Source organism: Palaemon carinicauda, chromosome 5 (genome assembly GCF_036898095.1).
Source record: "Palaemon carinicauda isolate YSFRI2023 chromosome 5, ASM3689809v2, whole genome shotgun sequence".
Classification (NCBI taxonomy): Eukaryota; Metazoa; Arthropoda; class Malacostraca; order Decapoda; family Palaemonidae; genus Palaemon; species Palaemon carinicauda.
The window spans coordinates 120,771,301-120,796,686 of record NC_090729.1 but is presented as its reverse complement, the minus strand read 5'-3'; the positions used below and the strand labels follow the sequence as shown (position 1 = coordinate 120,796,686).

At 33.0% G+C, this 25,386-nt stretch overlaps 1 protein-coding gene across 1 annotated transcript in view; it reads left to right on the top strand.

The window, feature by feature from the left end:
* The first annotated feature begins 20,116 nt into the window (after positions 1-20,116).
* Positions 20,117-25,386, top strand: part of LOC137640553 (gamma-interferon-inducible lysosomal thiol reductase-like) — a 6,512-nt gene continuing 1,242 nt past the window's right edge. The window contains exons 1-3 of the mRNA XM_068373068.1: positions 20,117-20,190; positions 21,727-21,876; positions 23,621-23,791. Of these exons, the coding sequence (XP_068229169.1) occupies positions 20,152-20,190; positions 21,727-21,876; positions 23,621-23,791 (360 nt within the window). The 5' untranslated portion in view covers positions 20,117-20,151. The remainder of the gene's footprint in view (positions 20,191-21,726; positions 21,877-23,620; positions 23,792-25,386) is intronic.

The window sequence follows — 25,386 nt, the reverse complement described above, 5'->3', positions numbered from 1 at the left end:
GCTAGATAGCCCATATACATACATATATATATATATATATATATATATATATATATATATATATATATATATATATATACACAAATATAATATATATATATATAAATATAATATATATATATATATATATATATATATATATATATATATATAAAGAGAGAGAGAGAGAGAGAGAGAGAGAGAGAGAGAGAGAGAGAGAGAGAGAGAGAGAGAGAGAGAGAGAGAGTTGCAAATAGTTTTTACGAATAAAAACACTTTCTACATAAATAATTACGATTTTACGCAAAATGAATTCACATAAACCTTATCAGACTATTTCACAGGCTTAAAATTACATAATGCTTAATGATAGTTACAATTTTCCTCAAAACAATCATTTAAGTAAAGTCCCCATTTTCAGTAGAAATAGACTAAACCAAATACACCCCTGTTATGATTAATTTAAATGCCACAATATCACTTCAAATTGGCTTAAAATTTTCAAAATAAAAAATCTTATTTACTCCACTGTCTTGGGTTAGAGTTCTCTTGCTTGAGGGTACACTCAGGCACACTATTCTGTCTAATTTCTCTTCCTCTTGTTTTGTTAAAGTTTTTATAGTTTATGTAGGAAATATTCATTTAGTGTTGTTACTGTTCTTAAAATATTTTATTTTTCCTTGTTTCCTTTCCTCACTGGGCTATTTTCCCTGTTGGGGCCCTTGGGCTTATAGCATCCTGCTTTTCCAACTAGGGCTGTAGTGTAGCAATTAATAATAATAATAATAATAATAATAAAATACATTTCATACCCATTTTCACATAACAGGAGAATTATGATTATAATGTACAGAGATAAACCACTTCTAATTACAAATTTTCTAGAGAACACATTTGCATACAGTATTACAACAAGCACTAACATCTACAAGTAAAAACAGTAATAAAGTAAATTATCAATTTGAGTACCTATGTCAGTGTTTCTAAATATTTCTGCAATATTCTTCTACACATTATTAATAATGGAAAACACACCCTTTGCTCAAAACAATTATTAAGATTTCTAAATTCGGCCAAAGAACTACATAATATGATGTTGCAGTGCGAGTGAATTAGCTGCGTCACAAAATTCACAAAGGGGTTCCCTTCCCACTCGTATATTCCTAGTAGTATTTATAGCCTAGTTTAAAGGGGCCCATACACGTTAAAAAAAATCGTCAAAATTTTGCATCAAAATTTTGATATAAAAATTTTGATGCAAAATTTGAGTGTGTGTAGGACGTTTGGACATCAAAACGTCCTACACACACTCAAATTTTGTATAAAATTTTTATATCAAAATTTTGATGCAAAATTTTGACGATATTTTTGAACGTGTATTTCAAGCTTAAGTCTCATAACAATTCCATCACATTTAGCTGAAGACTTTCCATAAGTAAAACGTTTATTATTAGTAATATAATCATAATGAGACATGCTATTACTGCCACTACTCATAATTGCCATAGCCTTCTCACTGTTCCATCCTTGCCTTACTCTTCCCATGTGTGACTTTTTTCCTCATACTAACTAAACTGGCGTAATACAGTATATAGATTCTTTATAACACCCCTGTTTAGCTAATTCTTCAGCAAATAACATTAAAACATATGCTATAATGTGAAGATATCCAGACGAATTTTATATTTTAGCCAGGCACTTTTACAATAGAAATGTACTCTTTGCATTTAGCAACTATCAATAGGTACTACAGTACTTAAATCCAAAAGAGCACTGGAACTGTCAACAAAGCCTATAATAGATTATCCTTATTTATTTCAAATTTAAAACATTCATATATTAAACAGCTCAGCAGTGGTAGATGAGCTGTGATCACCAATACGTTTAGATATTCTCTCTATGCTAATACCAAATTCAAACTATTCTCTAATTACAACAAGATCAGCTCGACATCCAGTGACATTTGGGTACTGAGATATCTTCTCCAAAACCAGCTGTTTAAGTTAATTGGGATTGTTATCCCTTTTATTTTTTTTTCTTTAAATCAAACTGTTCTATACTCACACCTACTTTCTAAGTAATCTAAGGTTTTATTGGACGTGAATTATTATTATTATTATTATTATTATTATTATTACTAGCCAAGCTACAACCCTAGTTGGAAAAGCAAGATGCTATAAGCCCGAGGGCTCCAATAGGGAAAAATAGCCCAGTGAGGAAAGGAAATAAGGAAATAAATAAATGATCAGAACAAGTTAACAATAAATCATTCTAAAACAGTAATAAAGGTAAACAGAAATAGAAAAAATATAGTCATTCAGTATTTTACAAAGTCTTCGTGAATATTCATTTAGTCTGAAGAATCCAGGAACACCCGTCACCTATCTATTCATAATAGATTTTAGATGCCTAAATCATGTCTAATCAGTCTTATAGTTGAAGAGATTGTTGACTCTTTTTACTCTTTGAGTGATACCTGAAAAATTCAACCCTATTCGCATTATTTCAATCCTTGCAGTTCTAGAGAAACCTACTATTACCTCATAGCTTCATTTTGCAACGGATACGGATACGGATACGGATAAGAATAGGGAAGTGGGGAATATGGGGGAAAGGATAAGTACCCCTGGATACAATCCAGTTTATAGCCCGAAGGCAGGTACTCGGGATGTGAAAGAATAAGGAAAAAGGGAGAAAGAGAAGTACAGGAGAAGAATAAAAGAGAGGGGCAGACCCTCATGCGATGTTAGATAGTATTAGAATCAGTTTGAGAAAAGAAAAGACAGGCAGGGAGAGGAAAGGTTTTTTGGTTTTATGTCTAGCCCTTGCTACAGGAGTCTGCTCGCATGACGCCTATTTTGATGGTTGAAAAAGGTATGATTGTTGAAAAATCATGTTTAATTTTGCAATAATTCCAATGGGTTAAGATCCTTACCTTTATAACAACATAAGTTTGGAGATGAGTAGTCTATGGTACTTCGAATGATGGCAAGACATATAAACATTAATGTTGGAAGACCAACACCGTTACCATAATTAGACAAAACACGTTACTATTACTATTACTATTAAATGCTAAGCTACAACCCTAGTTGGAAAAGCAGGATGCTATAAGCCCAGGGGCTCCAACAGGGAAAATAGCCCAGTGATGAAAAAGGAAATAAGGAAAAATAAAATATTTTAAGAATAGTAACATCAAAATAAATATTTCCTATATAAACTATAAAAACTTTAACAAAACAAGAGGAAGATAATCTAGATAGAACAGTGTGCCTGAGTGTACCCTCAAGCAAAAGAACTCTAACCCAAGACAGTGGAAGACCATGGTACAGAGGCTATGGCACTACCCAAGACTAGAGAACAGATGTAGATGTGTTCTTCACATACAGCAGGTCATTTGATCACTTTCTTACCAAAACTAACATACATACCTAACTATTCATAGAGGATATTTAACTATGTACATCAAAGGATAGCCAGTTCCTTGTGATGCGTAGTGCCTATCTAGGATATCCCTTGATGTATATAACCAATTAATCCTCTATAAATATTTAGATGAGTATATTGGTTTTGGCGAGAGATTGGTCAAATTAGAGACTGGTAGAATCTAACTGAGGCCCTTTGCGTCAATAGGCCTAGGAGGAGATGATGATGGTGATATGTTTATAACTTGTTGTTCTTTCTAGTTTTACTCCATTCGGTGGAACTTCAAAAGTTCAAAGTTGGAGCAAATGTTTTTATGTTGACCAGGCTGACATGAGTCTTTTTATTGTTTATATATGACATATCTGTTTTGACGTTAATAGTTTATATAGGACATATCTGATTTGACGCTGTTACTGTTTTTAGAATGATATATTGTGAAGTTTTTCTCATCATTTATTTATTTCCTTATTTCCTTTCCTCACTGGGCTATTTTTCCCTGTTGAGGCCCTTGGGCTTATAGCATTTTGCTATTCCAACCAGGGTTGTAGCTTGGCTAGTAATAATAATAATAATAATAATAATAATAATAATAATAATAATAATTCTTTATCACTTACAATTCGTGATTAATATTTCGTTTTACTCTCATTCACCACAAGACCAAAAGATATACAAAGATCTGATATTTCAGCCAACACAATAACTCAAGGGCCTCCTCTCATTTACATTCTATGGGAATACTAATAGGCGACACATTGGATACAACAACACTGCTTATCCTTTTTCCTTTTCTTGCTTTTGATTGTGATCTTTTTCATCATGAGGCTCAATACTACACAGCATTCTAGAAGTTTTATTCCAGCTGTGACCAGCTGTAATAGTTAGACATGCTGATGACCCACATAGACTATTCGAAATTAGTGTGAATCATGCAATAGGAGGAAGAATGTTCAGTTATGCTGCACAGAGACTCTTCAACGACCTTCCACATGATGTCAAGAATAGCAAAAATGTGGCAGCTTTCAAGAAAAACCTGAAGACTTATCTTTTTAGAAAGTGTTATAATAGTGACCTGAAAACTATTAAGCCTGAATACAAATGCTAGCGAAATAACTGATAACGATACAGAGCAAAATATTAACTGGAAAGAAATTATTTTTTCACACACCAAGGCCCGCCTGAACAGACTTTTAGTGTCTGACGGAGGGCGAGAAATAAACCCGTAAAAGTAAAGTAAGTAAAAGTAAGTTGTGGAATGATCTTCCTAATCAGGTAGTTGAATCGGTAGAACTTCAAAAGTTCAAAGTTGCAGAAAATGTTCTTATGTTGAAAAGGCTGACATAAGTTTTTTTTTATAGTTTATGTATGTCATATCTGTTTTGATGATGTTATTTTAAAAATATTTTTTGTTAATTTTTTTCTCACTTCGTTTATTTATTTCCTTATTTCTTTCCTCACCGGGCTATTTTTCCCCATTGGAGCCCTTTGGCTTATAGCATCATACTTTTCCAACTAGGGTTGTAGCTCAGATAATAATAATAATAATAATAATAATAATAATAAGTCTACATTTACTACCTGGATAACGTCCTCAACAGACAAAAATATTCCCATCACATGAACTTTAAATGTCAAATTATCAAAATTTATCTTTGACAAGAAACAAGCATAAGCTATAACAGTCTTTTATGTTTTTCATTCATGGGAATCTCGGAGCTATACTGAACAAGGCAAGTTTAAAATAACCACTTTAATGGCCAAGTGTCAACAGTTTCGATAAGCCCCACTTGGATAAAATGTGATCGTGGGTGAGGGTCATTTCATATCTGGAACCGAACCTCAAAATATTGTATAATGATTTTGAGATTTCTTTATAACTTTAAACAATAGGGTGAATAAAAATTAATATGATAACAAGCGACCAGTTAGGGAAAAGGCTAGAAAGGGTAAGGACAGATCTTAGTTCAATTATGAGACTAGAGAAGATTGCACCGACTCGCAAGGGTGCCCTTTTAGCTCGGAAAAAGTTTCCTGATCGCTGATTGGTTGGACAAGATAATTCTGATCAATCAGTGAGCAGGAAAGTTTTCCGAGCTAAAAGGACACCGCTGCGAGTCAGTGCAAATGCGCTTTTAATTCATTAAAAAAAAATGAGTATAGATGTAAAGAAAGTGGAGTCGATTAAAAACTGAAAATAATTACCAATATAAATAGCAATTTAGGAGAAAAAATTAACACTAAGGAAAAATCTAGGAAACAACAACAGACATGAATAAGTTATCTTCTAAACGGTGTAACGGGAAATTAAATAAAAAAGGGCTCCGGTGGGTATAGTAACCAAAGCTTGGCAAATAGATTGCTAGAATTCTTAAATTTCATAGACCTATTTCAAATATATCCTCTATTTAAAATGTGCTAGAATACGTAATTCTTGACCAACTAGTTAGTTATTTAGAATGAATCGAAGTATTGCCAGACAACCAGTCATCATACAGACAATTGATTATATTGTACATAGACAACTCTATGCTCTGTTGCAAATGATCTGCTGGAATTAATGGATGAGGAAAAATGTGACATCTTGATATTACTCGATCTTAATGCTGCTTCCTATGCAGTTGTGCACGAACTACTACTTAAATGATTTACGACCAATTAGTATTGAAGATGAAGCTTTTGGGTAGATCGATTACTTGGTTGACAGAACTTATTCTGTACGAATTGGAAACTCTTCCCATATGGACGATTAAGTAGAGGAGTACCCCATGGAAGTGTACTAGTTCAATCTTATTTTGTATCTATCCTATAGGTCTATCAAAAGTGCTTACAGAGACAAAGTGACGTTTAAACTATTAGCAGGTGATAAACAGTTTAACTTCTCCATAAATGACATTGAAGATAACGCTGAAACTTTAAACCACGCTCGTACTAGTGTTGGGGAATGGATGACAAAAAATTATTATCATTATTATTATTATTATTAGCCAAGCTACAACCCTAGTTGGAAAAGCAAGATGATATCAGCCCAAGGGCTCCAATAGGGAAAAATAGCCCAGTGAGGAAAGGAAATAAGGAAATAAATAAATGATGAGAACAAGTTAACAATAAATCATACTAAAACAGTAACAACGTCAAAAGAGATATGTCCTATATAAACTATTAACAACGTCAAAAACAGATATGTCATATATAAACTATAAAAAGACTCATGTCAGCCTGGTCAACATAAAAACATTTGTTTTAACTTTGAACTTTTGAAGTTCTACTGATTCAACTACCCGATTTGGAAGATCATTCCACAACTTGGTAACAGCTGGAATAAAACTTCTAGAATACTGTGTAGTATTGAGCCTCATGATGGAGAAAATAAAACCGAATCTATGGTGGTAGAAAATTAAAACAATTTAAGAAACTTGGGTGCCAAATCTAGTCCCGACATCCAACAGAGTTCGTGTAAAACTTGACTATTTTTTTTTCTCTCTGTTCTCAAATAAATTATGTAGTAAGAATCGCTAGATATCACCTAAGAAACATGGCGTTAGTAAAGAAGTATCAATAGGGATATTCTGTAAAGAAACTTGCAATTAACTGTCCTATTACCAGGATTGACTATTGTAACTCAATCTATTACAATCTACCAAATGTGTTGAAGTACTTACGGAACAATACATAGAGCAAGATTAAAAAAGGTGCTCCACTCCAAGAAAGAATTATCCATATACTAATTGAATCACAGTGGCTACCTATTAAAGCTAGAATGATGTTTTAAGATATGTACAATGACTCAAGTTATCAGAACCAGCTGTCTTTAACATTTTTGAGAATTGCTACACACCGTGCAGTCAACGAATCGTGTCGTCGCGAGAACCTTTGATGTCAGGATGCCAGAAAACTTAAAATCAAACAATCGATACGAGAATAGTTACAAATGGTTTAAAGTTATTGGAGAAAAGACGTAGACCTGCTTATATTGCAGATTGTAGAGTGTAACAAGCTCCCATTAGAGTACATTCAAAAGACAACATTCATTCATTTCATATAGCCCAGAACTTGTCTCTGGACCAAGCTCATAGCCTAAGTCATAACCCCAAGAATGAAAGACGGATGATATTAAGGTTTTCAAGAAGAATCTGAAGACTTTCCTATTTTCTAACTACTTCAATAATGTGGACTTGATAAATAACGCGGATTATGTTGTGTGATACTGTAAATACCCAAGAATGTATACGACAAACAAATCCTACAGCTCCTGTAGGGCACAGGACTTCTATGTGTGATAGGACTCTGAAAATAATTCAAGTTAGAATTGTTTATATTAATCACTGACCTTTATTAGACCCGGTATTTCTGTAGTCTTTCCATGGCACTTTAGCCAGCAGCCTTTTCAAGCACTTCTTAGATTGCTTCACAGGCTATACTGTGACAAACTTCAGCTCATACCAAACATTTAAGTGTTACAGTTCCCGTCACTGTACAGAATGGACATATTTCATTTAGTTGTCTTGGTTATCATTGTCACAGGTAAGTAGTTTAAAGACAGATTCACGTTTGCCAAATGAAAGTACTGTATCTTTAGTATGTCCACGGTGGGCCATTTAAGCTGCAATGCAAATAGTACCTTGTACAGTATTTGGTTCTGAAGCTGGTTTTAATGCGTAGAGGTTAGGTCATTCAGCACCATTCTAAAAATTTAGGTTCTTAAAAATGAAAAATTTATAATTACTTAGAAAACCACACTCGCAGGTCTAGTTGCGTATTTTTCGGCATGAATTTTGCTTTCATTTTCCTAAGGACAACCTCATACACTACACCAGAAGGCTTCATCAGACCAGTTGTCACCCTTTAATGTATATCATTTTTAAATCCTTGTTTCTTTCTGTCTGCAAAACTTTGCTAATTTCTCCTTTTTATATTTTTTACTTTATAAATTTCAACAATACCACTTTTATAGAAGTTTGTGCCGTATATCTCAAGGTGTTTATCAAATGGCTGTTTTTAAGAACTTCGAGACAATACAGTACTGGACAATTTATTTAATGAGTGACCTGCTGTTATCTGTCTGGGATTCGTATGATGGTCTACTATCCAAGTGTTCTTTAAATACAACATTGCTTCAATAAACAGTATTAAAAACCAGTATTTTAACAAAGGAAAACAGGTATTAAGGCGTGAATAAAATAGGTACTCACATTTGTAAAGGAACGCCTCATAATCTAAACAATAGTGTTCATGTTTAAGAATGGTTGGATTAACACGCTAAATAACTCAGTTTGGTTTGTAAATTTGTGTAGTAGCAGTTGATAAAGAAGTCTCAAATGGAATTGGTGGTTATGATTTAGAACAGTCTTAATTAAATATTAAATAGGTACCAGTACGTATGCAAAGATAATTTTCTTTCACATTGGAGATTGGCTTAAGTCAAAATTGGTATTCTGAAATAGATTTCATTATTATTTTCTCTTTAATAAAGTTACAGGAAAAGCATAAACACTGATATAGGAGTATTAAAACGAGATGCAATAGATACCTTTTATAGTTATGTGTATAATGTTTATGTGGGTGTAGAATAATGAACTTCTATGGATAACAAAATATTTGCATATAATAAGAAATATGCTCTAAAGAAGAACTACATTACCTAAACAGGGGTCTTAATTGTCTCTGTTTTTTGCAACTCTGATAGAAAGCACCATCACACGTCAATAGTGTCAGCCTCAATAGACGATTACAACAAAGTACCTTTTTATAATTTAATCAAAGCTTTTATGGTATTGTAATTTGTGAAAAATTAGGAATTTCCATAAAAAAGCAATGTTGATAAATATTTATATCAAAACTCGAAAAAAAAGAAGGATTAAATGAAGACTGTACAATCACACGTGTTAGAAGAGTAGCTTAGTATTGTAAGTGATGACCTTAATAGTAAAAAAGAAAAGTTTGCATATATAGAATATACAGAATTCTAAAAAACGCTACTAGATATATACAGATTTGTTGTGAGGCAATTGAAAAATCCTTTGCATTAAGAAAGAAGAAAATATATGGTTACTGACAATCACAGCCAACTAGTTCAGGCAATTTAATTTTCTGGAAATAAGAATAGTAAGTTTCGAACACTATTTACGCCTTATATTGTACATACTACAACATAGTGAAATATTTTTCCCGTTATTTTCCTTTTATAAGTTATTTCCTCAAAATTGCTCATCACTACTGAATTTGTCCAAAAGTAAATCGACACAATAGCAAAACTGGCAAATATCTATTCTAAAAGGCATTTATACTTACATTTTTTTAGGCATAAAAATATGACATTCATTAAAAATCTACACACGACATTCATTAAAAAACTACGCAATGTATACATTAAAAAACTACACAAGACATTCATTAAAATTTACACAAGACATTCAGTAAAATCTACACAAGACATTCATTAAAAATCTACACATGCCATTAACTAAAAATCTAAATACACTGCTCAAGTGCAGGTAATTTTCTAACCACATTCAAAGTTGTAAGCTCAAAAATCCCTTCGTACTTTTGTAATGTACAGAATATGGTCATTAAAACCCCACTTCATCTTTTTTGATGCAACGCTAATATGACACTGGTTCACGCTGGTAGCAAAATGAAGGGAATTCTCATTGACGTAAGCCCTCATGGGAGATATGGTTTCGAACATACGCATTTTAGAGTTGATGCCTAGAGAGCTCTAAGCCGACAGATTTTCTGTATAGTTCCTGTACGGGACGTGACTTCTTCTGGCTGATCGCCATGACGACGTTGTTGAGGTCGGCCAGAGACCTGGTGATGTTCTTCAGTTTGATTCCTCCAATCCCTGAGCCGGCAAGACCTACCACGCTGAACGTCCCTTCGCAAGTCTCTCATCTCCAAGTTCTCCCCAGAAAACCTCTGCTGGAAGACTGAGTGTGACCTGCAGGGTCTCTCATGTTGGTGGCTGCCTCTGCTCTGTTGAGCCATGTTCAGCAAGGTGTGAACTTTTCCTTCCTCTTCAACAGGGACCTTCTTGAGATTCATGATTTAAATCTTGTTCTTCTTGACCTGAAATTTGATGCATTTCAAAATCCTAGCCATTTTGGGTGACACTAAGAGATCCCTGATGGTTTCATTGCAAATCTATAGAAAACTAGCTACACTTTGTACGTGAATCCTTTAAACTTCACTTCTTCCCAAGTCTTGAAGATCTACGTAACGGTTCTGTTCGTGGGGTCATTCCTTCCAAGTGTTCGTCTTCGTGGATGCCTTCCATGGTGCGTTTTGCCAGAACTGATTTGCCCACAGGCAAATATGCACACACTGTCCATCCAATGCACTCTGGCTGAGCCAGGATATCACATTGAAGAATTCGGCCTGCGTGGCAGATGGCTCAAAACATGTCATATGAGGCCTGACATCGAGCTTGTGTTGACATCTGTAAACCAAAGTATTAAAATTAATTTTAAAAAAGTGAAAATTGGTATAAAAATTTAATGAAAAATATACGAACACACCCTTCATCGAATGTATTACAAGTTTTGTAACTAGAAGTCAGTGTTAACAGACTGGCTAACTGTCAAGTTATCAAAGAACTATACATTACTTAAGTTGCCTCTTCCAATGATTTATTTTTTTGTCTTACAGGTAATCATTGAATGGTGCCTCAATCATTAATTCTACACTGATACAGAGGTTTACAGAATCAGTCTCATATATAGTATTAGAACTATTACAACATTTCTTTCTATGAAATATTAAATGTTTAAATATGGAATTTTAATTCTAAAATTAATAATACCTATAGATAATTTAGCTAGCCCTGAATCCCAATAATCCACCCACATTTTTACCCAATTGGCAACCCTGATACCTCATATTCTGTCCTGTTGTTAGTAATAATGGCAGTTGTGTAATACCAGAAGTAGAGAAGGCTGGGTAAGACTAGCTAAGTTATCCAGGTATGCATTATTATTAATGTTCACCAAAAAGTATATAAATTATTGTTTTTGAGTGACTAAAAATTGAAATCAAGATGTGTGATGTTGTAAATTGTTAAATTAGATGGATTTGTTTATAGAAAATGCAATTAAATGTGATTATACTGTAAATATTGTGATTGTAAAGAATATGTAATTTAACTTTTTAATAAAAAAAAATAATTTTAGTGTAAGTTACATATTAATGAACATTACCTTAGGATAATTCATCTACAGTGCTCATTATCCCAACTGACAAGGAGACAAAGAGGTGTTGCAGGTAGGGTCAAGTTGCGTGTGTATGTTTAAGGTGGCGGCTCAGTGCCCTTACAGGACACAAAATTATTATTATTATTATCATTATTATTATTATTATTATTATTATTATTAGCTAAGCTACAACCCTAGTTATAAAAGCATGATGCTATAAGCCCAAGGGCTCCAGCAGGGAAAAATAGCTGTGAGGAAAGGAAACAAGGAAATAGATAAACTGGAAGAGAAGTAATAACAATCAAAATAAAATATTTTAAGATAATTAACAACATTAAATTAGAGCCTTTATATAGAAACTATAAAAACTTCATGGAAACAAGATGAGAAACAGATGGAAAGAGCGTGCCTGAGTGTATCCCCATGGTACAGAGGCTATGGCACTACCCAAGACTAGAGAACAATTTCATTTTGGAGGGTGCTTCTCCTACAAGAGCTGCTTAAAATAGCTAAAGGTGGTTACCTTTTTGAGGTTTGCATTTAAAAAGATGAAAACCTGGAATCGGGAACTGACAGATTCTGGGTTTCGGCAACGAACCTGGAGATGAAAGTGAACAAGACCTGTCTCCATCTGGTATGAATGATGTTAAAGGAGAGGCCATGTGTCTATAGTCCATTTCTTTTAGCGAGTCATATTTGCACCGACTCGCAGCGGTGCCCTTTTAGCTCGGAAAAGTTTCCTGATCGCTGATTGGTTGGACAAGATAATTCTAACCAATCAGCGACCAGGGAACTTTTCCGAGCTGAAAGGGCACCGCTGCGAGTCGGTGCAAATATAACTCGCTAAAAGAAATGCACTATAGTTAATCCAATTAGCGAAGGACAAAGCGAACAAGAAAACCATTTTGAGAGGGAGGTTTCTATCTGAGGCAAGCCTCAGTACCCTTTTAAGGGGAGTAAGACCTTAGTCTCTTAGTAACGTTCCAGGGTGGTGGTTTCACAGCTAACAGAGGACAGATCTGTTAAAAGCTATGGGACAAAGGGACGGTGCAAGGACCCTTATGCAATGCCTACAGCTCACTGCGTGAGGTGCACTGATGGCACTAACTGCCTGGAAGGAAACTTTCATTATCATTATTACTAGCTAAGCTACCACCCTTGCTGGGAAACCAGGATACTATAAGCCAAGGGCTCCAACAGGGAAAATAGCCCAGTGAGGAAAGGAAATAAGGAAACATAGAATTGTGTCTAAGTGTACCCTCACGCAAGAAAACTCTAACACAAGACAGTTGAAGATCATGGTATAGAGGCTATGGCATTGCCCAAGGCTAGAGAACAATGGTTTGATTTTGAAGTTGCCTTCTAGAAGAGCTGCTGAGTCTGTTCTACCCTTACCAAGTGAACAGTAGCTAGGCTATCTAATGTATATGTAGGCAAAAGAAAATGAACCATAACCACAGAAGTAGCCAATGTAGTACTGTCTGGCCAGTCAAAGGACCCAATAACTCGAATGGTGGGTTCTCAATGGGTGGTTGGTGCCTTAGCCAACCTACTACCGTGAGCTATATGACTTCTTTATCTATTTCATTGTAAGATTAAAGTGTGACTGAACACTGGGTGGGGAGTACTTTGGTTTACAAGGGTTGCTCGTGAACAACCGTGAACATGCAACTGCACTCTTGTACAATATAATACAGACCTAACGTATAGACCTAGACACATAAGATCGGTGCCTGAGCCCCATCCTTAGAAGATTAAAGTGTCTGGTTTCAATTCCGGTCTCATCACAATAGCTGCTCACCAGAACGTCAGCAGGGCAAGCCCAACCTCCTACTATGGTGTACTACCATAGCAGTGGCCTCTCCAGTAAACAACTGGGATTGTTATGCTTTACTTGTTACTTGTTTTGGGTTTAAATCCAACCCTCCACTGAAGTCGAGTGAACTACTTCTCGGGCGGGTCCATATTAATCATCTAACGAAACATTTTCATTTTAACTTATACAATTCTTTGATTGTAGCATCTTCCAAATCATATTATCTTGTGAAAAGTAATGTCTTTAGTTTCTTCTTAAATTCAATTGCTCCCTTTAGGTCCTTCATTTCAGTTGGCAGTTTATTATAGTGTCTATGCTCACAGTAGCTAAAAGCCCTTTCACCAAATTTACTCTTTGTTCTTGGTTCAGATAGTCTATGTTTGTCACTCATGTGTCTTATGTTAACATTTGTTTCTATTTCTAGTTTCTTCAGGCATTCTTTTAGATATTTTGGTTCAGTATCTTAAACGTTAGTAAGAGTAGCTTGTATTCAATGCTGCCGTGTGAATGAGAGGCGAACACGTTACCACTGCACTAGCCAAGTAAGGACCAGGGGGGGGGGGGAGAAGGGAATGGTTTCTAATTATTTAAGAGGGAGGCCTTCTGGCTTATCCCCTTTCCCCATCCCTTGCTCACTCGTGTTTTCCAGTGAAATCTATCCAGCCGTTAACTCTGGCCAGATTGCCAATCGCCAATCGCAAAAATACTATTGAATATTGATCGTTGTTACAACTACTTACACTTGGAGTTTCAATCCTAAAAGACAGAAATTGTTTATGATTATAAAAAGGCATCAACTCAAATTAGTCTGTCTCTGGTTCTTCCACGAAAGTGATATTTTATGTTTGCAAGACTTTTAAAATACAGTTTTGAATAGATCAAGCAGAAGCTCATGGTAAATACAATAAAAAAAATAATTAAACGGGCAAAATAAAAGTTGATTGTATTCTTTGCTGCTTTTAATTAAATTATATATTCATAATCAGCTGTAGGCCTAATTACTCCACGTATGAGAAATGTCGTTCACTAATTTACTTATTAGGCTGCAATTCCCAACGTTATTTCATATATTACAGTTACACATGACATTTTCCTGGTTCGTATGAGATTTTCCCAGGGTGTCTTAGAAAAGCGTGTGACATAAACAAGTGGTATTTATTTAGGGATTCAGAGATAAGATGATAAGGAAGGGGGGGGGGGGGGAGGTTATCCTGCTGTGAAATAATCACCACAAGGTTTAAGTAAAGTTGTAGGCCTAAAAGAATAGCTGCAGTGTTCAATATAACCAATAACTATTATTATGAAAGGAAGTCCTAAGAACTAGAAAATGGGAAGATAATTCCCGTTTTCTATGCATGCGGGAGGAACTGGCCACTAATAACTATTGTTATTAACAGGGAGGACATTAACAAGCCCAGTGACAAAAAACGATTTTATGGGACTTCGGTTAGATATATTTAATTCCAAATCATATTCATAAAATAAACTTTGTAATTATAGCTGACTGATACAATCTGTCTTAACACGAAGTTTAGAAAATGGATTTGATTTACCTTGTGTTGTTTACTCCCTTAAAAGCTTGAATGTTGCCATTCCATTGTCAAAGCTAAACCAAAACCGTTTTCAGTAGACCCATATTGTTTAACTTCAGATTTTTTTCGTCTTAATGGATTATTATTATTATTATTATTATTATTATTATTATTATTATTATTATTATTAGTCCTACAATCCAACCAAATAAAATCCATTAGATTTTTTATTTGTTTTAATCAAATGATGTTCATCTATATAAGCAAACCAAAAACTTTTTTAAATTAAAATGCTGTTTGGAAACATCATCATAATATCCAATAAGTAAAATATACGTAAAGACCCAACAAACGAAAACATTCTAGAAGGGAGAAGAACCGACTGACAGACAGATATTACATTTCATTGGGAAGAGAATGAGTAAGAAATTTTTTACATTTCATTAAGAAAAGAATGGTGAATGAGTAACCAACTTTTGACTAATGTAAACACGTGCATGGTATGCGCAAATACCAAATCATCATCATGAACATGTATAGTCTTGTTTTTAAGGTTTTCCCTAATTGTGCCAGACCCGGGTTTAGTTTTTTTTTATCTTTTTATTAAAAAGTTAAATTACATATTCTTTACAATCACAATATTTACAGTAAAATCACATTTAATTGCATTTTTCTATAAACAAATCTATCTAATTTAACAATTTACAACATCACACGTCTTGATTTTAATTTTTAGTCACTCAAAAACAATAATTTATATACTTTTTGGTAAACATTTTATTCATTTTGTGATGGAAAAGTCCACGTACTTTCTCACAACTTATGTCAAAGTCCGATACCTACATTTTTTTTTCAAAAAATCAAAAGAAAAAAACAGTAAGAGATACGTCATTTATTTTAGTTTATGTAGTCGCTGGCATTTGTACTGTTTACTCATAAGAGATTTCCTAACATATTTTGATTTTTACAACGAAAATCTCCTGGACGATTGGTCGAAAATTGGTTTCACTGCCCACACAAGATTGGTCTAGGCTACTCCTTTCAAAATGTCTAGAACCAATATACTTTTTTTATTCTATTCGTAAAGTTGATATCTATAATGCTTGATTTGTATGTAACGTCTTTTATAAAGATGATGATGAAATACATATGGGCCAGATTGTCATTAAAAACCTTGAGAAGGTATAGACACCATTAGGCCTACTCCTTAAACACATGCACGTTCATCCCAGTCTAAAACTAGTGGGGCACTCAGTAGAGCGCAGACCTCCACCACGGCAGTTTATTTCTCGACCTTTCGCTCGACCTAGACCTTGACCTTTGACCTTAACATATATTGATTGGCGTGGATTTTCATAGACTTAAATATGAACCAAGTTTGAAGTCTCTGTGACAACGATGTCCAAACTAATGGCTGATTACGTGAATTGGATATTTTGCTTGTCCGTGAACTTGACCTTTCAAATTTTAATAATTTCCAGCTTTTTACATAAGTTGATCCTTGCAAGTTTCATTTCTCTACGATTAAAATTGTGGTCAGAAAGCTGTTCACAAACAAACAAACACATACACACAAACAGGGGGTAGTATAACCTCCTTTCAACTTCGTTGGCGGAGGTAATCACTCAGCAGATAGCAGCAATCTGTAATCTATTTCACTGAACTGCGGCTTGAAATACGCAATGTAATTTCAATATTATTATGACTGAAAACTTTTGAAACATTACAAGTCATAAGTGTAGTTTTCTATTGTTTCTAAGGCAGTTCCCATCAGTCAACTTGTAATAAAAATGGAGTTCATGGATTTATCTATTATGCCAATTTGCCGATTGGTGCTACCCTACATAAGCAGGCGTAATAATTCAATTATTATTTGTTTCCCGGATTCAAACAAACCATTGTTCATTACTCCTCTTATAGTTTATTTCCTTATTTCCTTTCCTCTTTGGTCTATTTTACCCTGTTAGAGCCCCTGGGCTGCTTTTCCAACTAGGGTTGTAGCTTAGCAAGCAATAATAACAATAAAAATAATAGCCTAATTTTTAATAACGCAAACATAGGCCTACTTTTGATACAACTTCCTCATTCTTTTTCGAGCCATTTCGGGACAAGTTAATCCTCTTCATCATCTCTTCTTACGCCTATTGACGCAATAGACCAATACAATGATAATAATAGCCTATTTTTAATAACGCAAACGTAGGCCTACTTTTGATACAACTTCATTCTTTTTCGGGCCTTCTCGAGATCAGTGAATCAACATCATCTCCTACGCCCGTTGGCGCAATAATAATAATAATAATAATAATAATAATAATAATAATAATAATAATAATAATAATGCAAGCGTAGGCCTACTCTTCATAGAACTTCATTAGTTTTCGGGCCTTCTCGAGATAAGAGATTCCTCATCATCATCATCATCTTTTCTTAGGCCTATTGACTCAATAGACCAATACGATAGTAATAATAGCCTATTTTTTTAATAATACATACGTAGGCCTACTCTTCATAGAACTTCCTCGAGATAAGAGAATCAGGTAATAAAAATAGACCCAGTTCTTCATCCAGCTGTTGTATTTCCGATGGAACCAACAACTTTAAGTGACGTGGCATACGAAGGCAAACTTAAAACAAAGAATATTTAAAATGCGTACATTCGAAGAGCAGTTGGTATAATGGGCAGCTATATGTATACAATTTTCTTTACCATTTTAAATTCTTAGTTCAGTGCTAATTTTGTAATATATATATATATATATATATATATATATATATATATATATACTTATATATACAGTATATATATATATATATATATATATATATATATATATATATGTATGTATATATATAAATATATATATATATACATACACATATATATATATATATATATATATATATATATATATATATATATATATATTACAAACTTAGCAGTCAACTAAAAATGACTGGGGTTTGGTCAGTTTTCATCACCACACTGCCTAACTGCAGACTGGTGATGGTGTGAGACTTTAACTGATCGCTCACAACAAACCAACTAAGTATGAGTATCCCTGACTAGTACAGTTTTGCTGATCATGGCGATACACAAACCCTTTCACCACGTCAAAGTATCCCCACTCAAAAAAGAGTTTGTATACAATTAGTATAAAATAGAATGCTTGATAATCGCTAACTTAGAAATAAATAAAGGATTTTATAGTTTATATAGGAAATATGTATTTCAATATTGTTACAGTTCTTGAAATATTTCATTTTTCCTTATTTCCTTTCCTCACTGGGATATTTTGCCAGTTGGAGCCCCTAGGCTTATAGCATCCTGCTTTTCTAACATGGGATGTAGCTTAGCAAGTAGTAATAATAATAATAATAATAATAATAATAATAATAATAATAATCAAGGATAGCATGAAACGAAATAATAATAATTATTATTATTATAATGATAATAATAATAATAATAATAATAATAATAATATTAATAATAATCAAGGACAGCATGAAACAAAATAATAATAATAATAATAATAATAATAATAATCATAATAATAATAATAATAATCAAGGACAACATGAAACCTATACGAACTTTTAATGATAGATAAAGATTTACTTCAATACTTTAAAACACGATAAAAAAACTTTGGACTTCCGGACACGATTACCATCAAGATAAGTGAAAATTGCAAGAAAACAAGATAACCAATAATAGAGAGAGAATAATAATTGAGGAATAGAATTGTATAACAATAAAAATAATGTAAAAGTGTCAAATAAAGCCACATTATTATTATTATTATTATTATTATTAGCCAAGCTACAACCCTAGTTGGAAAAGCAGGATGCTATAAGCCCTAGGGCTCCAACAGGGAAAAATAGCCCAGTGAGGAAAGGAAATATGGAAATATATAAACTACAAGAGGTAATTATTTTTATCATTATTATCATTAGCCAAGTACAACCTTAGTTGAAAAGGCAGGATGCTGCACAAGGGCTCCAACAGGGAAAAATAGCCCAGTGAGGAAAAGAAATATGGAAATATATAAACTACAAGAGAAGCAATTATTATTATTATTATTATTATTATTATTATTAGCCTAGCTACAACCCTAGTTGGAAAAGCAGGATGCTATAAGCCCAAGACTCCAACAGGGAAAAAAAGGCCAGTGAGGAAAGGAAATATGGAAATATATAAACTACAAGAGAAGCAATTATTATTATTATTATTACTATTAGCCAAGCTACAACCCTAGTTGGAAAAGAAGGATGCTATAAGCACAAGGGCTCCAACAGGGAGAAATAGCCCAGTAAAGAAAGGAAATATCGAAATATATAAACTACAAGAGAAGTAATTATTATTATTATTATTATTAGCCAAGCTACAACCCTAGTTGGAAAAGCAGGATGCTATAAGCCTAAGTGCTCCAACAGGAAAAAATAGCCTAGTAAGGAGAGGAAATATAGAAATATATAAACTACAAGAAAAGCTATGAACAATTAAAATAACATATTTAGGAACAGTGTTCTTTGAGGTGTGAAAATATCTATATTGGAATATATTTAACAACAGTAACATTAAAATACATATTTCAAACATAAACTATTAAGAAACATAGTTCTTTTGTAGTTTATATATTAAATATCTGTTTTAATACTGTTGATATTTTAAAAAATATTTTATCTAAATTTTTCCTTATTTCTTACATCGGTTATTTATTTCCTTATCTCCTTTCCTCACTGGGCTATTTTTCCATGTTGGAGCCCTTGGGCTTATAGCATCTTGCTTTTCCAACTAGGGTTGTAGCTTAGCTAATAATAATAATAATAATAATAACTTCTCTTGCAGTTTATATATTTCCATATTTCCTTTCCTCACTGGGCTATTTTTTCCCTGTTGGAGCCCTTGGGCTTATTGCATCCTGCTTTTCCAACTAGGGCTGTAGCTAAACTAGTAATAATAATAATAATAATAATAATAATAATATGCCAGCCTGTTCAACATAAAAACACTCGCTGTAAGTTTGAAATTTTTGAGAGTTGGAGATCCCCATGGAATACTCAACACTAATCTAATTTGATTAAAAAAAAAATGTGCATTATCAAGCACTTGGAAACCTCAAGGTGGAATTCTAAACGGGGATATAAGAAGCAAATCGTGGCATACAACAACAGCATATTCATCAGTTGTCTTCCTCCAGTCAACATGAATAAGGCTGTGCTGTTTCTCAGCTCTTTAGTGGCCGTGAGTTCATTTTAATATTTCTTTTATTTCATACACTTAAAAATACCGTAATTTCAGTTAGAATTTCTGCGTAAAAAATATACTTTTCTGAGCCGCATTTCAGTAAAATACAGTCGACCGTAATTTTTACCCTACTTTGTTATTAACTTCTACGGGTTGATAACTGTAATATCACTCATTTACGTCAATATATCCGTTCTTAAAACGGTAATTCTCTGCCAACATTTATTCCAGGATTTTTATCATTTTTAAGGCAAATTTTCAAGTGTAGCGACTGTTTTTAACATTATCTTTTAAACTGGATGTAATGTGGTCTGATAATAACAATAGAAAGTGTGTATTGCAGAGTTAGAGAAATTCATATTATATTGGGAATGTGTTATTGAACAATCATTGGAAGCAATACTTTAAATGCATTGTTTATCGTACAATACTTAATCGTTGTCAAACGATACGATGGTTTTAACTATCGTACAATGCTTAATATTTGTTAAACAGTAAAACAATACACTGGTTTTAGTATAAATCATATCGTCTTGAAAGAAGGTATGTGTAAGCTACCTATACCTTTAGTCTAATCTATTGTTTAAGAAAAATAGTTTATAATTCGTGTTGTATTTCTAAGTCACGAATTTGGAAAATCAATTTGGAGAGATTTCAATGGCTTGAACGCATTATGATCTTTTAACGTATTACCTATATTTAAGTGTAAAAGTTACAGGTTATATAATACTGCATTCTTCGAGCGCACACACACACACACACACACACACACACACACACACACACACATATATATATATATATATATATATATATATATATATATATATATATATATATATGTATGTATGTATGTATGTATGTATGTATGTATATATATATATAGATATATATATACATATATATATATATATATATATATATATATATATATATATATGTATATATATATAGATATATATATATATATATATATATATATATATATATACATATATATATATGTATATATATAGATATATATATACATATATATATGTATATATATAGATATATATATACATATATATATATATATGTATATATATAGATATATATATATATATATATATATATATATATATATATATATATATACATATATATATATGTATACACACACACACACACACACACACACATATATATATATATATATATATATATATATATATATATATATATATATACACACACTAACATCGATCGCTCTTGGCTTACTGGCCACTCAAAAATAAAATAATTACCCCTAAATAACGTAAAGAGGTTTATGATATATATATATATATATATATATATATATATATATATATATATATATATATATATATATATATATATATATATCAATAAAACCTATTTGTGTGCATGTATACCCAGTTTTTCACTTTAATATATTTCAATTTTACATAAAAAAAGGATCTCTCAACTATTATCTTTGGAAACGGAAACACCATGTGTCCTGTTCAACCGATGACATTATGTATCCTGCAGGTTCTGGCCCAGGATCCCGTGAAGATCCACCTCTACTACGAAGCTCTGTGTCCCTACAGCATCGACTTCGTCGTGAGTCAACTCTACCCGACATGGACGGACCTGAAGGACATCATGGAGGTTGAGATGTTCCCCTTTGGGAACGCCAATGTGAGTGTAGGCCTACGGCTAAGAGTTCTAGTAAAATACAGCTAAATCTCTGTTAATTAATTCACATGATTTTATTCACCACATACTTGAGGGTACACTTGGGCGCTCTATTCCATCTTATTTCTCTTCTTGCTTTTTTTAAGTTTTATAGTTTATATATGAAATGTTTATCTTAATGTTACTGGTCTGAAAATATTTTGATTGTTAATTACTTTTCTTGTGGTTTCCTTATTTCCTTTCTTCACTGGGCTATTTTTCCCGTTGGAGCCTTCGGGCTTATAATAAGCATTCTGCTTTTCCAACTAGGGTTGTAGCTTAGCAAATAATAATAATAATAATAATAATAATAATAATAATGAACACGTTATATTGTTCCTTTATCATTCAGTCAGTTTAAATATCATGATTCAAAACTTCGTGGCAAGGAAACTTCAGCTGTATAGGCTTAACTGTTCATGAAAACAAAATTTCCATGTAGAGCAAGTTTCATTTTATTCATTTTTTCATTTCTAAAAAATTGACTCGTTTTATAAAAATCTACCTGAAATAATGTGAGTAACGCCAATTACATTATGAAACGGCCGAATAATTCATAGCAACCTTTTCGTATTCATTTGAGATTGCTTAAAAAAAAAAATAGCCCGATCTCCAATAGATATCAAATGTAGGCCTGCTGGTGTTCTATCACTGCTCCTTCTTCGGTAAATGGAGTTTATCGAATGTTGACTTAATCTAGTATTTAATAAGCGACCTTTTTCAGAGATTTGGATATCGAACGTTATTTTTTTTATTATTGAGTCTAGCTTAAACTCTACCCTAAGAACCTACAGAGCTTTCTGTACAGATGTGGTTAACTCATTCTATATACGCGTACAGATATAGGCCTACATGTTAAGGTCGACTGCCAGGATATTCCTGTAAGTGTGTAGGCCTAACTTAGTTTTATTATTAAAAGGTGGAAATTATATAGGCCTATAAGCCGAATTTGACTCTCAAGAGCTGGGTTGAATAAATATGAGTGAATATAAGAAATGTCAAATCTATGTCATAAAAATATAGATAAAAATGTTCTATATATATAAATCAAAATTTAATTTGTTACATCTGTCATTCTTTAAAAGAAAAAAAAAACGTTAAAATCTCAAGAACACAAACGGATAATCCATTGAAACGTTATGGTTTTCTGACTAAAACGGAAATGTTTTTTTTTTTTCTATCAAGACAGCATTCGCAAAATCTTGTCTTATAGTTAAACTCACGTAACACTCACTGGGAGTTACTGCACTTCTTATTATTATTATTATTATAATTATTATTATTATTATTATTATTATTATTATTATTATAAGCTAAGCTACAACCCTAGCTGGAAAAGCAGGATGCTATAAGCCAAAGGGATCCAACAGAAGAAAAAACCCACTGAGGAAAGGAAACAAGGAAATAAACTACAAGAGAAGTAATCAACAATTAAAATATTTCAAGAACAGTAACAACATTAAATTAGATCTGTCATATATAAACTTAAAAAACAAGAGGAAGAGAAACAAGTGTGCCCGAGTGTACCCTCAACCAAGAGAACTCTAATCCAAGACAGTGGAGCCATTTCATGAGGGTTCGGTATGGCTTCAGGTCTTTTAGTTTTCTGGTTTTGCGATTCCAAATGGTTTGAATTTTCTGAAGTGTGTAACGGTCCTTAATCATTTACTTAAGTCTTTCATCTGGTATATTCTTCAATTTATTGCAGTATTCACCTGACGGAGAAGGCTGGACATTTACGTGCCAACACGGAGCAGACGAATGCAAAGCAAACATGATTCACGCATGCGCAAAGGATCACTTGAAAAACATTGACCTCGAGATGGAATTCGTCAATTGCCTTCTGTCTGCCAAACATCCCGTTAGTGCCGGTGCCGTGGTGAGTAAATACTAGATTTTCTTAAATAATAATAATAATAATAATAATCATCATCATCATCATCATATTCATCATCATAATAATACTAATAATAATCATAATAATAATAATTATGATAATAGTATAACAACAACAACAACACCAATAATAATAATAAAAATATTAATAATAATAATAATCGTAAGTTGCTTTGGTGCTCCAATACACAAAGCAATGATTCAAAGAAATATCTGGAAGAATGTTGGGTTGAGAAACTTGTGATTATGCCTAGGCCTACCTGCGTTATTATAAGAATTGAAAGTTGCAACCCTTACAATTCACATGAACTGCAGGTTATGAAAATGCAAAGTAGCACGACAAATTAGTGTTGCAATCCGAGATAGGTCTAATCCTGTATCAGTAATTGAAATAGGCCTACACTGCCTATCATATCTATTGTAGATTAATGTTCGATATATTATTATTATTAATATTATCATTATTATTATTATAATGATACCTAAGCTAAAACTCTAGTTAAAAAACAGGACGTTTAAAACCAAGGGTTCCAACAGGGAAAAATAGCCCAGTGAGGAATGGAAATAAACTCTATGAGAAGTAATGAACAATAGAAATAAAATATTCTAAAAACAGTAATAACATTAAAATAGATCTTTCATATATAAACTATAAAATAAGAGACATATCAGCCTGTTCAACATAAAAAGATAGGCTGCAGCTTTGAACTTTTGAAGTTCTATCGATTCAACTACCCGACTGTGCAATAATTCTTCGAATTAGCATACCTGGTTGTGCAAAATAATTGAGAGACTACTCAAATACCATTCAGTTAACAAATTATATCGACACGAGACTATTGAAGAAGGATTTCAAGTTATAGTTTAGGATGCACCTCTACTGTGGGTTCCAAGTTTCATGTGGTCTCAATTCCTCTTGACATAACAAGAGCTGGCGATATAAAGTCTTTCAAGTAGATATGGTCCGTGAAATATTTATTTCCTCTTTGATAAGATGAAAACTTTAGCGAGAAAGCATTGTATGGTATTGTTCTTCTCTGAGCCAATAAAATAGTGTTCGACTCTTTATTTCATTACCACGTCATAGACATAGGCCTAGATGTAACCATTATTTACACATTCGACGAATGTCTCTGGACCCCTACTGTGACCAGTGTTACCAAGTTAAGGCTAGGGTTACTATGGATGCTGTAAAATAACTAGACCTAGTCACACAAACAGCAGAGATATTCTACCTTGTGAAATTTCAAGGAATTTGGGAATATTACTGGAATTTTACTTCTCTACCGAAATTTGATCAGGAGCATTTGGCAACACTACCCGTGACAATGTTTAAATTCTCATGCAAGTCTAGCCATCATTAGAAAATTAAAAACACGATATTTCTTATCGTTTGATTTTAGATATCATTAAGCTCAAAGTCACCAAGGAAATATTGGCTGTTAACAGTTTTAGGAAAAAAATAATGCCCTTATAAAAGCTGTTACTTGACGGGGTTAAAAAATAAACAATATTTTTTTGGCAAAATCTAGGCCTACACATCCCACATTGAAGCTTAGCCTGGCTTCACTTGGACGA